This window comes from Salvelinus namaycush, chromosome 7 (genome assembly GCF_016432855.1).
Source record: "Salvelinus namaycush isolate Seneca chromosome 7, SaNama_1.0, whole genome shotgun sequence".
NCBI classification, from domain to species: domain Eukaryota; kingdom Metazoa; phylum Chordata; class Actinopteri; order Salmoniformes; family Salmonidae; genus Salvelinus; species Salvelinus namaycush.
The window spans coordinates 59,163,594-59,180,917 of NC_052313.1; the positions used below are offsets into that span (position 1 = coordinate 59,163,594).

Below are 17,324 nucleotides of genomic sequence, written 5' to 3' on the forward strand. Positions count from 1 at the left end.
CCCTGCTGTTTCCCCTGCTGTTTACCTGCTGTTTACCTGCTGTTTCCCTGCTGTTTGCCCTGCTGTTTACCTGCTGTTTTCCCTACTGTTTCCCCTGCTGTTTACCTGCTGTTTACCTGCTGTTTCCCTGCTGTTTCCCCTGCTGTTTCCCTGCTGTTTTCCCTGCTGTTCCCCATTCTGTTTCCCCTGCTGTTTCCCTGCTGTTTCCCCTGCTGTTTCCCTACTGTTTCCCCTGCTGTTTCCCCTGCTGTTTACCTGCTGTTTACCTGCTGTTTCTCTGCTGTTTCCCCTGCTGTTTACCTGCTGTTTCCCCTGCTGTTTACCCTGCTGTTTACCTGCTGTTTCCCTGCTGTTTCCCCTGCTGTTTACCTGCTGTTTTCCCTACTGTTTCCCCTGCTGTTTCCCCTGCTGTTTACCTGCTGTTTACCTGCTGTTTCCCTGCTGTTTCCCCTGCTGTTTCCCTGCTGTTTTCCCTGCTGTTCCCCATGCTGTTTCCCCTGCTGTTTCCCTGCTGTTTCCCTACTGTTTCCCCTGCTGTTTACCTGCTGTTTCCTCTGCTGTTTCCCCTGCTGTTTACCTGCTGTTTACCTGCTGTTTCCCTGCTGTTTCCCTTGCTGTTTCCCTGCTGTCTCCCCTGCTGTTTCCCTGCTGTTTCCCCTGCTGTTTCCCTACTGTTTCCCCTGCTGTTTCCCTGCTGTTTCCCCTGCTGTTTCCCAGCTGTTTCCCTACTGTTTCCCCTGCGGTTTCCCTGCTGTTTCCCCTGCTGTTTCCCTGCTGTTTCCCCTGCTGTTTCCCTACTGTTTTCCCTGCTGTTCCCCTGCTGTTCACTTGCTGTTTCCCTGCTGTTTCCCCTGCTGTTTCCCTGCTGTTTACCTGCTGTTTCCCCTGCTGTTTACCTGCTGTTTCCCCTGCTGTTTCCCTGCTGTTTCCCTGCTGTTTCCCCTGCTGTTTCCCCTGCTGTTTCCCTACTGTTTCCCCTGCTGTTTCCCTGCTGTTTTCCCTGCTGTTCCCCTGCTGTTTCCCCTGCTGTTTCCCTGCTGTTTCCTTGCTGTTTCCCCTGCTGTTTCCCTACTGTTTTCCCTGCTGTTCCCCTGCTGTTCACTTGCTGTTTCCCTGCTGTTTCCCCGCTGTTTCCCCTACTGTTTCCCTGCTGTTTACCTGCTGTTTCCCCTGCTGTTTACCTGCTGTTTTCCCTGCTGTTCCCCTGCTGTTCACTTGCTGTTTCCCTGCTGTTTCCCCTGCTGTTTACATGCTGTTTACTTGCTGTTTCCCTGCTGTTTTCCCTGCTGTTCCCCTGCTGTTTCCCCTGCTGTTTACTTGCTGTTTCCCTGCTGTTTCCCCTGCTGTTTCCCTACTGTTTCCCCTGCTGTTTCCCTGCTGTTTTCCCTGCTGTTCCCCTGCTGTTTACTTGCTGTTTCCCTGCTGTTTCCCTGCTGTTTCCCTACTGTTTCCCCTGCTGTTTCCCTGCTGTTTTCCCTGCTGTTTCCCAGCTGTTTCCCTGCTGTTTCCCTGCTGTTTCCCCTGCTGTTTCCCGGCTGTTTCCCCTGCTGTTTCCCTGCTGTTTCCCCTGCTGTTTCCCCTGCTGTTTACCTGCTGTTTCCCTGCTGTTTCCCTGCTGTTTCCCCTGCTGTTTCCCTGCTGTTTTCCCTGCTGTTCCCCTGCTGTTCACTTGCTGTTTCCCTGCTGTTTCCCCTGCTGTTTCCCTGCTGTTTCCCCTGCTGTTTCCCCTGCTGTTTACCTGCTGTTTCCCCTGCTGTTTACCTGCTGTTTCCCCTGCTGTTTCCCTACTGTTTCCCCTGCTGTTTCCCTGCTGTTTTCCCTGCTGTCCCCCTGCTGTTTCCCTGCTGTTTCCCTGCTGTTTCCCTGCTGTTTCCCCTGCTGTTTACTTGCTGTTTCCCTGCTGTTTCCCCTGCTGTTTCCCTACTGTTTCCCTGCTGTTTCCCCTGCTGTTTACTTGCTGTTTCCCTGCTGTTTCCCCTACTGTTTCCCTGCTGTTTCCCTGCTGTTTCCCCTGCTGTTTCCCCTGCTGTTTCCCTACTGTTTCCCCTGCTGTTTCCCTGCTGTTTCCCTGCTGTTTCCCTGCTGTTTCCCTGCTGTTCCCCTGCTGTTTACTTGCTGTTTCCTCTGCTGTTTCCACTGCTGTTTCCCCTGCTGTTTCCCTGCTGTTTACCTGCTGTTTCCCCTGCTGTTTCCCTGCTGTTTCCCTACTGTTTCCCCTGCTGTTTACCTGCTGTTTCCCCTGCTGTTTACCCTGCTGTTTACCTGCTGTTTCCCCTGCTATTTACCTGCTGTTTCCCTGCTGTTTCCCCTGCTGTTCCCCTGCTGTTTCCCCTGCTGTTTACCTGCTGTTTCCCCTGCTGTTTCCCTGCTGTTTCCCCTGCTGTTTCCCCTGCTGTTTCCCTGCGGTTTCCCCTGCTGTTTCCCTGCTGTTTCCCTGCTGTTTCCCCTGCTGTTTACCTGCTGTTTCCCTGCTGTTTCCCCTGCTGTTTCCCTGCTGTTTCCCCTGCTGTTTCCCTGCTGTTTTCCCTGCTGTTTCCCTGCTGTTTACCTGCTGTTTCCCCTGCTGTTTCCCTGCTGTTTCCCTACTGTTTCCCCTGCTGTTTACCTGCTGTTTCCCCTGCTGTTTACCCTGCTGTTTACCTGCTGTTTCCCTGCTGTTTCCCCTGCTATTTACCTGCTGTTTCCCTGCTGTTTCCCCTGCTGTTTCCCCTGCTGTTTCCCTGCTGTTTCCCTGCTGTTTCCCCTGCTGTTTACCTGCTGTTTCCCCTGCTGTTTCCCCTGCTGTTTCCCTGCTGTTTCCCCTGCTGTTTCCCTGCTGTTTCCCCTGCTGTTTCCCTGCTGTTTCCCTGCTGTTTCCCCTGCTGTTTACCTGCTGTTTTCCCTGCTGTTCCCCATTCTGTTTCCCCTGCTGTTTCCCCTGCTGTTTACCTGCTGTTTACCTGCTGTTTCCCTGCTGTTTGCCCTGCTGTTTACCTGCTGTTTTCCCTACTGTTTCCCCTGCTGTTTACCTGCTGTTTACCTGCTGTTTCCCTGCTGTTTCCCCTGCTGTTTCCCTGCTGTTTTCCCTGCTGTTCCCCATTCTGTTTCCCCTGCTGTTTCCCTGCTGTTTCCCCTGCTGTTTCCCTACTGTTTCCCCTGCTGTTTCCCCTGCTGTTTACCTGCTGTTTACCTGCTGTTTCTCTGCTGTTTCCCCTGCTGTTTACCTGCTGTTTCCCCTGCTGTTTACCCTGCTGTTTACCTGCTGTTTCCCTGCTGTTTCCCCTGCTGTTTACCTGCTGTTTTCCCTACTGTTTCCCCTGCTGTTTCCCCTGCTGTTTACCTGCTGTTTACCTGCTGTTTCCCTGCTGTTTCCCCTGCTGTTTCCCTGCTGTTTTCCCTGCTGTTCCCCATGCTGTTTCCCCTGCTGTTTCCCTGCTGTTTCCCTACTGTTTCCCCTGCTGTTTACCTGCTGTTTCCTCTGCTGTTTCCCCTGCTGTTTACCTGCTGTTTACCTGCTGTTTCCCTGCTGTTTCCCTTGCTGTTTCCCTGCTGTCTCCCCTGCTGTTTCCCTGCTGTTTCCCCTGCTGTTTCCCTACTGTTTCCCCTGCTGTTTCCCTGCTGTTTCCCCTGCTGTTTCCCAGCTGTTTCCCTACTGTTTCCCCTGCGGTTTCCCTGCTGTTTCCCCTGCTGTTTCCCTGCTGTTTCCCCTGCTGTTTCCCTACTGTTTTCCCTGCTGTTCCCCTGCTGTTCACTTGCTGTTTCCCTGCTGTTTCCCCTGCTGTTTCCCTGCTGTTTACCTGCTGTTTCCCCTGCTGTTTACCTGCTGTTTCCCCTGCTGTTTCCCTGCTGTTTCCCTGCTGTTTCCCCTGCTGTTTCCCCTGCTGTTTCCCTACTGTTTCCCCTGCTGTTTCCCTGCTGTTTTCCCTGCTGTTCCCCTGCTGTTTCCCCTGCTGTTTCCCTGCTGTTTCCTTGCTGTTTCCCCTGCTGTTTCCCTACTGTTTCCCCTGCTGTTTCCCTGCTGTTTCCCCTGCTGTTTACTTGCTGTTTCCCTGCTGTTTCCCCTGCTGTTTCCCTGCTGTTTCCCCTGCTGTTTCCCTGCTGTTTACCTGCTGTTTCCCCTGCTGTTTCCCCTGCTGTTTCCCTGCTGTTTCCCTACTGTTTCCCCTGCTGTTTACCTGCTGTTTCCCTGCTGTTTCCCCTGCTATTTACCTGCTGTTTCCCTGCTGTTTCCCTGCTGTTTCCCTGCTGTTTCCCCTGCTGTTTCCCCTGCTGTTTCCCCTGCTGTTTCCCTGCTGTTTCCCCTGCTGTTTCCCTGCTGTTTCCCCTGCTGTTTACCTGCTGTTTCCCTGCTGTTTCCCCTGCTGTTTCCCTGCTGTTTCCCTGCTGTTCCCCTGCTGTTTACTTGCTGTTTCCCTGCTGTTTCCCCTGCTGTTTCCCTACTGTTTCCCCTGCTGTTTCCCTGCTGTTTTCCCTGCTGTTCCCCATTCTGTTTCCCCTGCTGTTTCCCTGCTGTTTACCTGCTGTTTCCCCTGCTGTTTCCCTGCTGTTTCCCTACTGTTTCCCCTGCTGTTTACCTGCTGTTTCCTCTGCTGTTTCCCCTGCTGTTTCCCCTGCTGTTTCCCTGCTGTTTCCCCTGCTGTTTCCCTGCTGTTTTCCCTGCTGTTTCCCTGCTGTTTACCTGCTGTTTCCCCTGCTGTTTCCCTGCTGTTTCCCTACTGTTTCCCCTGCTGTTTACCTGCTGTTTCCCCTGCTGTTTACCCTGCTGTTTACCTGCTGTTTCCCTGCTGTTTACCCTGCTATTTACCTGCTGTTTCCCTGCTGTTTCCCCTGCTGTTTCCCCTGCTGTTTCCCTGCTGTTTCCCTGCTGTTTCCCCTGCTGTTTACCTGCTGTTTCCCCTGCTGTTTCCCCTGCTGTTTCCCTGCTGTTTCCCCTGCTGTTTCCCTGCTGTTTCCCCTGCTGTTTCCCTGCTGTTTCCCTGCTGTTTCCCCTGCTGTTTACCTGCTGTTTTCCCTGCTGTTCCCCATTCTGTTTCCCCTGCTGTTTCCCCTGCTGTTTACCTGCTGTTTACCTGCTGTTTCCCTGCTGTTTGCCCTGCTGTTTACCTGCTGTTTTCCCTACTGTTTCCCCTGCTGTTTACCTGCTGTTTACCTGCTGTTTCCCTGCTGTTTCCCCTGCTGTTTCCCTGCTGTTTTCCCTGCTGTTCCCCATTCTGTTTCCCCTGCTGTTTCCCTGCTGTTTCCCCTGCTGTTTCCCTACTGTTTCCCCTGCTGTTTCCCCTGCTGTTTACCTGCTGTTTACCTGCTGTTTCTCTGCTGTTTCCCCTGCTGTTTCCCTACTGTTTCCCCTGCTGTTTACCTGCTGTTTCCTCTGCTGTTTCCCCTGCTGTTTACCTGCTGTTTACCTGCTGTTTCCCTGCTGTTTCCCTTGCTGTTTCCCTGCTGTCTCCCCTGCTGTTTCCCTGCTGTTTCCCCTGCTGTTTCCCTACTGTTTCCCCTGCTGTTTCCCTGCTGTTTCCCCTGCTGTTTCCCAGCTGTTTCCCTACTGTTTCCCCTGCGGTTTCCCTGCTGTTTCCCCTGCTGTTTCCCTGCTGTTTCCCCTGCTGTTTCCCTACTGTTTTCCCTGCTGTTCCCCTGCTGTTCACTTGCTGTTTCCCTGCTGTTTCCCCTGCTGTTTCCCTGCTGTTTACCTGCTGTTTCCCCTGCTGTTTACCTGCTGTTTCCCCTGCTGTTTCCCTGCTGTTTCCCTGCTGTTTCCCCTGCTGTTTCCCCTGCTGTTTCCCTACTGTTTCCCCTGCTGTTTCCCTGCTGTTTTCCCTGCTGTTCCCCTGCTGTTTCCCCTGCTGTTTCCCTGCTGTTTCCTTGCTGTTTCCCCTGCTGTTTCCCTACTGTTTCCCCTGCTGTTTCCCTGCTGTTTCCCCTGCTGTTTACTTGCTGTTTCCCTGCTGTTTCCCCTGCTGTTTCCCTGCTGTTTCCCCTGCTGTTTCCCTGCTGTTTACCTGCTGTTTCCCCTGCTGTTTCCCCTGCTGTTTCCCTGCTGTTTCCCTACTGTTTCCCCTGCTGTTTACCTGCTGTTTCCCTGCTGTTTCCCCTGCTATTTACCTGCTGTTTCCCTGCTGTTTCCCCTGCTGTTTCCCCTGCTGTTTCCCTGCTGTTTCCCCTGCTGTTTCCCCTGCTGTTTCCCTGCTGTTTCCCCTGCTGTTTCCCTGCTGTTTCCCCTGCTGTTTACCTGCTGTTTCCCTGCTGTTTCCCCTGCTGTTTCCCTGCTGTTTCCCTGCTGTTCCCCTGCTGTTTACTTGCTGTTTCCCTGCTGTTTCCCCTGCTGTTTCCCTACTGTTTCCCCTGCTGTTTCCCTGCTGTTTTCCCTGCTGTTCCCCATTCTGTTTCCCCTGCTGTTTCCCTGCTGTTTACCTGCTGTTTCCCCTGCTGTTTCCCTGCTGTTTCCCTACTGTTTCCCCTGCTGTTTACCTGCTGTTTCCTCTGCTGTTTCCCCTGCTGTTTACCTGCTGTTTCCTCTGCTGTTTCCCTGCTGTTTCCCCTGCTGTTTACCTGCTGTTTCCCTGCTGTTTCCCTGCTGTTTCCCTGCTGTTTACCTGCTGTTTCCCCTGCTGTTTACCTGCTGTTTCCCCTGCTGTTTCCCTGCTGTTTCCCTGCTGTTCCCCTGCTGTTTACTTGCTGTTTCCCTGCTGTTTCCCCTGCTGTTTCCCTACTGTTTCCCCTGCTGTTTCCCTGCTGTTTTCCCTGCTGTTCCCCATTCTGTTTCCCCTGCTGTTTCCCTGCTGTTTCCCCTGCTGTTTCCCTGCTGTTTCCCTGCTGTTCCCCTGCTGTTTACTTGCTGTTTCCCTGCTGTTTCCCCTGCTGTTTCCCTACTGTTTCCCCTGCTGTTTCCCTGCTGTTTTCCCTGCTGTTCCCCATTCTGTTTCCCCTGCTGTTTCCCTGCTGTTTACCTGCTGTTTCCCCTGCTGTTTCCCTGCTGTTTCCCTACTGTTTCCCCTGCTGTTTACCTGCTGTTTCCTCTGCTGTTTCCCCTGCTGTTTCCCCTGCTGTTTCCCTGCTGTTTCCCCTGCTGTTTCCCTGCTGTTTTCCCTGCTGTTTCCCTGCTGTTTACCTGCTGTTTCCCCTGCTGTTTCCCTGCTGTTTCCCTACTGTTTCCCCTGCTGTTTACCTGCTGTTTCCCCTGCTGTTTACCCTGCTGTTTACCTGCTGTTTCCCTGCTGTTTCCCCTGCTATTTACCTGCTGTTTCCCTGCTGTTTCCCCTGCTGTTTCCCCTGCTGTTTCCCTGCTGTTTCCCTGCTGTTTCCCCTGCTGTTTACCTGCTGTTTCCCCTGCTGTTTCCCCTGCTGTTTCCCTGCTGTTTCCCCTGCTGTTTCCCTGCTGTTTCCCCTGCTGTTTCCCTGCTGTTTCCCTGCTGTTTCCCCTGCTGTTTACCTGCTGTTTTCCCTGCTGTTCCCCATTCTGTTTCCCCTGCTGTTTCCCCTGCTGTTTACCTGCTGTTTACCTGCTGTTTCCCTGCTGTTTGCCCTGCTGTTTACCTGCTGTTTTCCCTACTGTTTCCCCTGCTGTTTACCTGCTGTTTACCTGCTGTTTCCCTGCTGTTTCCCCTGCTGTTTCCCTGCTGTTTTCCCTGCTGTTCCCCATTCTGTTTCCCCTGCTGTTTCCCTGCTGTTTCCCCTGCTGTTTCCCTACTGTTTCCCCTGCTGTTTCCCCTGCTGTTTACCTGCTGTTTACCTGCTGTTTCTCTGCTGTTTCCCCTGCTGTTTCCCTACTGTTTCCCCTGCTGTTTACCTGCTGTTTCCTCTGCTGTTTCCCCTGCTGTTTACCTGCTGTTTACCTGCTGTTTCCCTGCTGTTTCCCTTGCTGTTTCCCTGCTGTCTCCCCTGCTGTTTCCCTGCTGTTTCCCCTGCTGTTTCCCTACTGTTTCCCCTGCTGTTTCCCTGCTGTTTCCCCTGCTGTTTCCCAGCTGTTTCCCTACTGTTTCCCCTGCGGTTTCCCTGCTGTTTCCCCTGCTGTTTCCCTGCTGTTTCCCCTGCTGTTTCCCTACTGTTTTCCCTGCTGTTCCCCTGCTGTTCACTTGCTGTTTCCCTGCTGTTTCCCCTGCTGTTTCCCTGCTGTTTCCCTGCTGTTTCCCCTGCTGTTTACCTGCTGTTTCCCCTGCTGTTTCCCTGCTGTTTCCCTGCTGTTTCCCCTGCTGTTTCCCCTGCTGTTTCCCTACTGTTTCCCCTGCTGTTTCCCTGCTGTTTTCCCTGCTGTTCCCCTGCTGTTTCCCCTGCTGTTTCCCTGCTGTTTCCTTGCTGTTTCCCCTGCTGTTTCCCTACTGTTTCCCCTGCTGTTTCCCTGCTGTTTCCCCTGCTGTTTACTTGCTGTTTCCCTGCTGTTTCCCCTGCTGTTTCCCTGCTGTTTCCCCTGCTGTTTCCCTGCTGTTTACCTGCTGTTTCCCCTGCTGTTTCCCCTGCTGTTTCCCTGCTGTTTCCCTACTGTTTCCCCTGCTGTTTACCTGCTGTTTCCCTGCTGTTTCCCCTGCTATTTACCTGCTGTTTCCCTGCTGTTTCCCCTGCTGTTTCCCCTGCTGTTTCCCTGCTGTTTCCCCTGCTGTTTCCCCTGCTGTTTCCCTGCTGTTTCCCCTGCTGTTTCCCTGCTGTTTCCCCTGCTGTTTACCTGCTGTTTCCCTGCTGTTTCCCCTGCTGTTTCCCTGCTGTTTCCCTGCTGTTCCCCTGCTGTTTACTTGCTGTTTCCCTGCTGTTTCCCCTGCTGTTTCCCTACTGTTTCCCCTGCTGTTTCCCTGCTGTTTTCCCTGCTGTTCCCCATTCTGTTTCCCCTGCTGTTTCCCTGCTGTTTACCTGCTGTTTCCCCTGCTGTTTCCCTGCTGTTTCCCTACTGTTTCCCCTGCTGTTTACCTGCTGTTTCCTCTGCTGTTTCCCCTGCTGTTTACCTGCTGTTTCCTCTGCTGTTTCCCTGCTGTTTCCCCTGCTGTTTACCTGCTGTTTCCCTGCTGTTTCCCTGCTGTTTCCCTGCTGTTTACCTGCTGTTTCCCCTGCTGTTTACCTGCTGTTTCCCCTGCTGTTTCCCTGCTGTTTCCCTGCTGTTCCCCTGCTGTTTACTTGCTGTTTCCCTGCTGTTTCCCCTGCTGTTTCCCTACTGTTTCCCCTGCTGTTTCCCTGCTGTTTTCCCTGCTGTTCCCCATTCTGTTTCCCCTGCTGTTTCCCTGCTGTTTACCTGCTGTTTCCCCTGCTGTTTCCCTGCTGTTTCCCTACTGTTTCCCCTGCTGTTTACCTGCTGTTTCCTCTGCTGTTTCCCCTGCTGTTTCCCCTGCTGTTTACCTGCTGTTTCCTCTGCTGTTTCCCTGCTGTTTCCCCTGCTGTTTACCTGCTGTTTCCCTGCTGTTTCCCTGCTGTTTCCCTGCTGTTTACCTGCTGTTTCCCCTGCTGTTTACCTGCTGTTTCCCCTGCTGTTTCCCTGCTGTTTACCTGCTGTTTCCCTGCTGTTTCTCTGCTGTTCTCCCTCTGCTTTACATTCCATACTGGTCAATCGGACAAATACCATCCTCACAATGTTTGACCGCTGTTGTTGTGATGTTGACCGCTCCACGCCCTCACACAGCCACCCCCAGACTGTACTGTGACTGAAGTCTGCTCTTCATCCCAACAAAGTACCAGAACAATACTGTGTGTGTGTGTATGTGTATGTGTATGTGTGTGTGTGTGTGTGTGTGTGTGTGTGTGTGTGTGAAAGACAGAGAGAGAGAGGATGAGCATGTCGGTGCTCCACATCCAGACAGGTTTAATTCCCATCCCCCGTATCCAGTGTCAGAAACCCCACCAACCACAGGAGGCTGCTGAGGGGAGGACGGCTCATGATAAACCATGTTTTTGATTTGTTCAATACCATTCTATTTATTCTTTCCAGCCATTACTATGAGCCAGTCCTCCACAATTAAGGTGCCACCAACCCATTTTTTTTCACCCCTGACCTCCTGATTCTCTCTCTCTCTCCCTTGCTCTCTCCATCTCCCCCTTTTCCTCACCATCTCGACAGGCCAAGCCTCGGCTTGTTTTGTCAGACCCTTGTCGTCCGGTTGGCGCTGGCACAGGTCCCGCCACGTTACGAGGGCCAGGCTGTAGATGAACGGGCCAGCGTGCACACCACCCACCAATTCTGCTGACTGAGCCCGTCCCACCATGAGATAATGCCATTCCACAGAGATCCGCACTAAAGCCCCTCTTTTCTGCCCCACAGGTATATAAAGAGGGGGCGGCTGCAGAGGAGAGGATATGCATCACTTGGGACCCCTACTCCTCTCTACTACTACTGCTGCTTTTGTTTCTCTCCCACGGCATCTCTAGTCCTCCCTCACGCCTCTCTCTCTCTACTCCTAACAGAACACAGACACTAGCGAGCCGAGCTAAAGCCGAGCAGCAAGAACCTGCCTGTATCGAGTTTGGGCCCGTCGAGCTAAAACCTAACCTACGCTAGTATGGATATTGCCATCCAGCACCCCTGGTTCAGACGTGCCATGGGTTCCATGTATCCCGCCCGTCTCTTTGACCAGTTTTTCGGGGAGGGCATGTTCGACTATGACCTGTTCCCCTACGCTGCCTCCACCATCAGCCCCTACTACAGACAGTCGCTGTTCCGCAACTTCCTGGACTCCACCAACTCTGGCATGTCTGAGGTAACAACTAACCTGTTCCACCTGACTGATTGATCACTGTGCGCAGCATTGGAAGTGTTCAGTCTGGTTTACCAGGCTCACCTGCTCCATCCTCTGGGGAAGAATAGGATCCACTAAGACCTATTCATTCACCATCATTCTAAATCTGTGGTCACTTTAGTTTAGTTCAAACTACCCAAATGTATAATTTGCATGTTTTTTGTTGTCTATTTTTATGGATAGAAAGCAGACTTGGTTGTCAGTGTTTGATGGGGAAAGATGTAATATATCATAGACAGAAGAGCCTGCATGTTGTCCTAGCTTACAGAGAGAGCTTGTGTGTCCTTGGGGGAATCGAATCATCCCCAGCTTACAATCGGCTCATTCATCCCCCCCTCCTCTCCCCTGTAACTATTCTCCAGGTCGTTGCTGTAAATGAGAATGTGGTCTCAGTCAACAGACCTGGTAAAATAAGGGTACAATAAATCAATTGAAGCTGGGTTATTAGTGCCATGATGCATTGGTTACATCCTCTACAGTTTTCATTAAAAAAGAGGATTCGCAAAATGGACTGAGATTGGACAGATTTGAATTGCACTGTAATTGCCCCTAAGGTGGTCTATGTGTGCATATCTTTCACAGAGAAACTCAATGTATTTAATCTAGGAGGCCTACACTGAATTCGTTACTAATACAGGGAGATGTAACAGTTATAGAGAAGAGAAAGCTGAGTGGGGAAGGCAAGGACATGACCCTGGGGAAGTCCCTATACCAAATCAGAGAGAAGCAGTAGCGCTAGCCAGGTCTGTTATTGAATGGCTATGACAGCAGTAGCGCTAGCCAGATCTGTTATTGAATGGCTATGACAGGAGTAGCGCTAGCCAGATCTGTTATTGAATGGCTATGACAGCAGTAGCACTAGCCAGATCTGTTATTGAATGGCTATGACAGCAGTAGCACTAGCCAGGTCTGTTATTGAATGGCTATGACAGCAGTAGCACTAGCCAGGTCTGTTATTGAATGACTATGACAGGAGTAGCGCTAGCCAGATCTGTTATTGAATGGCTATGACAGCAGTAGCACTAGCCAGATCTGTTATTGAATGGCTACGACAGCAGTAGCGCTAGCCAGGTCTGTTATTGAATGGCTATGACAGCAGTAGCGCTAGCCAGATCTGTTATTGAATGGCTATGACAGCAGTAGCGCTAGCCAGATCTGTTATTGAATGGCTATGACAGCAGTAGCGCTAGCCAGATCTGTTATTGAATGGCTATGACAGCAGTAGCGCTAGCCAGATCTGTTATTGAATGGCTACGACATCCTGCTATCCTATACAGCTGTAGTAGATGTTGCTGATTGTCATAAGAGAGTACAGAGAACAGAGAGGTCAAATATCCCCACTGCTGGAGCTGTAAACAACGATAAGAAGTGCATTTTGCAGTTTGCAAGATTATTGCAAGTACGTTGAAAATGTGCAGCAAATGGAATGCACTAATCTTGAGTGATTCTCAGCAGGGAGGAGCTCAGAGACTGCTGCAGTGTTATCCACCTAGTCTAAACCAGGCCAAACAGAGTCATGCTCTGTCCTGCCCATAATATACTGACTCATTCCATTACTAGCTCAAACTGCATTTCAACTTGGGTTATATGCCAGGATAGCAGAATTTCGATGTCCAAACAACATCTAGTGTTTTGGTGACGAGTGACACACATTTTGTTTTGCAGCATCTATATACACACTTTAGAAATGGATAATCTTCTTCATATCTCTCTGAGATATGACTCCATGACAACATATAGAACTGAACTTATATGGGGGAAAAAACTACATTTCAGAAGATGAGCATCACTGTGGTTACCAGGTTCCCGCCACCTGTGACCTTTAACCTTCAACCCCTTTCCCTCTATCTCTCCAGGTGAGGTCCGACAGGGACAAGTTCTCGGTCTTCATGGATGTGAAGCACTTCTCTCCTGATGAACTCAACGTAAAGGTGACTGATGACTACGTGGAGATCCAGGGCAAGCATGGAGAGAGACAGGTGAGGCCTCCCACCATCGGTGACCCCTGGTTGGATGGGTTAAGATTTCATCCCCATCCAAGCAGCACACACCCTAATCTCTCTGGACAGACAGGCCGAGCTAGCTCAAAACTTTAACTATGACTTGTGGTAGTACACCCACTCCTGAGTTCAAACACAATCCGTCTACTATGGCTTGGAACACCAAAGCCTGGTTTCTCACATGTGCACATATATATCAGTGGGGGCTGTTGATGGTTCATAATAATGTCTGGAACGAAACAAATAGAATGGAATCAACACCTGGAAACCATGGAAACCACGTGTTTGATATATTTGATACCATTCCACTGATTCCGCTCCAGTCATTACCACGAACCCATCCTCCCCAATTAAGGTGTCACCAACCTCCTGTGACATACTGTATATACTGTACAGGTATAGTGTGAGTGCCTGCACATCTGTCACATGGAAACAACCTGTGGCAGTAATACCAGCAACAAGCACACCAGATACTGTCATCACTGTGCTTTCCAGGTCAGTGCATTCATCCTTAGGCAGGTTGCTCATTCCAACTACCTAGACAGAGCCACTGCTACAACAACCAGCTTTAACCAGCCACGTCCTCAAAGAGATGCTAACAAGATGTGTTATTAGATTCAACATTTTGAGTCAGAGGAGAATTTCTCAACCGAATGAATTCAAAGAATGTGTGTGTGTGTGTTGTTCACACGTGCGTTAAGTGAGTGTTTTGTTTACTCTGGGAATTGGTCGGCTTAGGCGCATTGCCCCTCATACAAATTCAATTCAACCCTTTTCAAGGCCCATGTTCAGCCAGGATGAAGTCAAACAACCAAGCAGTTACGTGTCCTCAGACTAAACTATACACACTGACACACTTTGCTGGGAAAAACATCTCCAATGATAGGGATTCCTACATAAACAATGGGACACATTGTTCGGGATCATTTAATTTCCTTGGCCACACGGTGACACAGAACAAATGTGATGTATGTTAGTCATAGAGGTGAACGTGACCCACAATGTTTTGAGTTTTCCTTTGTAAGATTTAAGCGTCATTAAATTAGATTACAATATGCTACTTATCTCTCTCTTCTCTCTCTTTCTTCTCTCTTCTCTCTCTTCTCTCTCTCTCTCTCTCGTCATTTATTTTCATTCTGGATGTTAGTGGCCTCCAGGGACAGGCTGAGTGGGGGAGCCGTTGTAACTAAGGAACGTTTTGCTTTCTCTTACGTCCTTCCCAGCCGCCGCAGATGTTTTTTTCAGAGAGGGCTGAATTCATATGGTTAGGCCTACATTTGACAGACAGTGCGAAGGGATAATGATTTAAAAAGCACTACAAAAACCTTCATAATTTTCCATCTAAAGTGTTGAACGTGGACACTCTATATCGTTACTCTCATCCTCATTTCTCTCTCTCTTGTCTCCAGGACGACCACGGTTACATCTCGCGTGAGTTCCACCGCCGCTACCGCCTCCCCTCCAGCGTGGACCAATCGGCTATCTCCTGCACACTGTCCACCGACGGCCTCCTGACCCTTTGTGGCCCAAAGGTCACCGGTGGCGGTGGCGACCTCGGCCGGGGCGACCGCAGCATCCCCGTCACCCGCGACGACAAGACTAACGCTGCCCCCTCCTCTTAAGAAGACGGGCGTGCTGCCAGCCGGGTTGCACCGGGGATGCAGGGGGGTGTCGAAGGGCGGGAGGGGGCATGCAGAGGGGGGCTTCTCTTCCAAATAAAGCAGCCATGTGGCTGGGGCAGGGTTGAACAACATATTCCTTTACCCCCAGAGTCTCCCCACCCCCTCGCCCCTCTCCCTTCCCCTCACCACCCTACCCCAATCCCTCTCTCCCTGACTCCACACTTAGAAGATATCAGTGTATTTCTAGTCTAATATTTTCTCCTTTTTTAGACTACGCTAGACTATTATGGCAGTATTAATATTCTGGTTCTGATTATGATTCATGACCCATGAGGAAGGATAAAGAGAGGGACGGTTGGGGCTTGTGGGGACAACAACAAAACAAAAGGATTTAAGAGAGGGTCACATGACTTAACCCTGGCTTTCTACTTCCTGTGTAAACAATCGGTCACCCCAGGGGTACCGTGGGTAATATTTCACCCAGTGAGGAAGCTGCCGTCTTTCTCCTGGCTGTACTGAAGGGCTTTACTGAGCAACTCTTTCTAAGAGAAAGAGAGGGAGGATAGGGGGGAGTTACGGTTAAGTACGTACCATTGTCTGGTCCTATAGGACTGCTGTAGTACTGAAAAGGGGTTCCATCATTGGGCTTATACCACCACCTGGCTTTTTTCCATTCCTGTGTCGCGACTTTTTCCAAACCCTTCTCTCTTGTCCTTGAGTATTTCCTGTCCTGTAGCGTTAGCCCTGTTCAGCTGATATCTGCTCACTACCTGAGAAGTAGAAACAATAAAACTGTAATATTAACCAAGAAGCAACCCCTTGTCTGTACTTTCTCTGTTTCATCAAGTCTTAATTGGATGTGAACGTATCCGTTGCGCAGGTCAACCTGCAAAGCTACTGAGGAAAACTAGACCACGTATTCATTGTAATAGAGGTGAGAGTGTTTGTTCTCTTAGAACTATGATTAATCTTATCCTCTTCTTAATCAGTCACTGAAATAAGTATGAAATAAGTGGCACGAAAGCAAAAGAGTAAGACAGAGAGAGAGAGACTGGGACAGAGAGAGAGTGAGACAGAGAGAGACTGGGACAGATAGAGACTGGGACAGATAGAGACCAGGACAGAGAGAGACCGAGACAGAGAGAGACAGACAGAGAGAGACTGAGACAGAGAGGCTGAGACAGAGAGAGACAGACAGAGAGGCTGAGACAGAGAGAGACAGACTGAAAGAGACAGACAAAGAGAGAAAGACTGGGACAGAGAGAGACTGAGACAGAATGAGACAGATAGAGAATCTGAGAGAGAGACAGGGACAGAGAAAGACTGGGACAGAGAGAGAGACTGGGACAGAAAAACTGAAACAGCGAGAAAGAGACAAAGATAAGGGAGTGAGAGAAAAAGAGATAGCAGAGCCAGGGTCAGTAGTGCCAGTGGTGTAAAGTACTACTTAAGTCGTTTTTTTGGGTATCTGTACTCTACTTTACTATTTATATTTTTGACAACTTTTACTTTGCTACATTCCTAAATAAAAGGATGTACTTTTTGCTCCACACATTTTCCCCGACACCCAAAAGTACTTTTACATTTTGAAAGCTCAGCAGGACAGGAAAATGGCCCAATTCACACACTTATCAAAAGAACATCCCTGGTCATCCCTACTGCCTCTGATTTGGTGCTCACTAAGCACATGCTTAGTGCAAATTATATTTGAGCGTTGGGGCATGCCCCTTGCTATCCGTAAATAAATAAAACAAATATAGAAAATGACGCTGTCTGGTTTGCTTAATATAAGAAATATTTTACTTTTGATACTTAAGTATATTTAAAACAAAATAATTTTAGACATTTACTCAAGTATTATTTTACTGGGTGACTTTCACTTTGGTCATTTTCTATTACGGTATCTTTACTTTTACTCAAGTATGACAATTGGGTACTTTTTCCACCACTGAATAGTGCATTGTGTCACTCACTCACTCACTCTCTCTCTCTCTCTCTCACTCACACAATGAAGGATGTGTATGTGATATAAACAGAGGTCTACTTTCTTGGGGACCTGAATATTGACTGGTTTTCATCAAGCTGTCCGCTCAAGAGGACGCTTCTCACTGTAACCAGTGCCTGTAATCTGGTTCAGGTTATTAATCAACCTACCAGGGTGTTTACAAGAGGAAGCTTCTCACTGTAACCAGTGCCTGTAATCTGGTTCAGGTTATTAATCAATCTACCAGGGTGTTTACAAGAGGAAGCTTCTCACTGTAACCAGTGCCTGTAATCTGGTTCAGGTTATTAATCAACCTACCAGGGTGTTTACAAGAGGAAGCTTCTCACTGTAACCAGTGCCTGTAATCTGGTTCAGGTTATTAATCAACCTACCAGGGTGTTTACAAGAGGAAGCTTCTCACTGTAACCAGTGCCTGTAATCTGGTTCAGGTTATTAATCAACCTACCAGGGTGTTTACAAACACTACAGGAACAGGATCATCCATATGTATTGATCACATGTTTACTAATACTGTAGAACTCTGTTCTAAAGCGGCATCCGTACCCATTGGATGCAGTGATCACAATAAAGTGTCTATATCCAGGAAAGCCAAAGTTCCAACAGCTGGGCCTAAAATAGTGTATAAGAGATCATACACAAGATTTTGCTGTGACTCTTATGTGGATGATGTTAAAAATATTTGTTGGTCTGATGTGATTAATGAGTAGTATCCAGACGCTGCACTTGATGAATTTATGAAATTGCTTCTTTCAATTATAGATAAACATGCCCCTGTTAAGAAACTGACTGTTAGAACTGTTAAGGCTCCATGGATTGATGAGGAATTTAAAAGAGATTGGGCAAAAGGAGTGGCTAATAAGTCTGGCTGCACATCTGACTGGCTGGCTTACTGCAAATTGAGAAATGATGTGACTAAACTCAACAAAAAGAAGAATAAACTGTATTATGAAGCCAATATCAATGATATAAAGAAGCTACTGAGGATGGTAACTGACTCTATAACCACTCCTAT

The 17,324-nt window shown here is 49.6% G+C and overlaps 1 protein-coding gene across 1 annotated transcript; it reads left to right on the top strand.

Annotated features, from left to right (window-relative positions):
• The first annotated feature begins 10,189 nt into the window (after window positions 1-10,189).
• LOC120050584 (alpha-crystallin A chain) lies at window positions 10,190-14,337 on the top strand. The gene is made up of 3 exons (XM_038997177.1): window positions 10,190-10,646; window positions 12,542-12,664; window positions 14,095-14,337. The coding sequence occupies exons 1-3, from the start codon at window positions 10,449-10,451 to the stop codon at window positions 14,305-14,307; spliced, it is 534 nt and encodes a 177-aa protein (XP_038853105.1). The 5' UTR covers window positions 10,190-10,448; the 3' UTR covers window positions 14,308-14,337.
• Window positions 14,338-17,324: the final 2,987 nt, after the last annotated feature.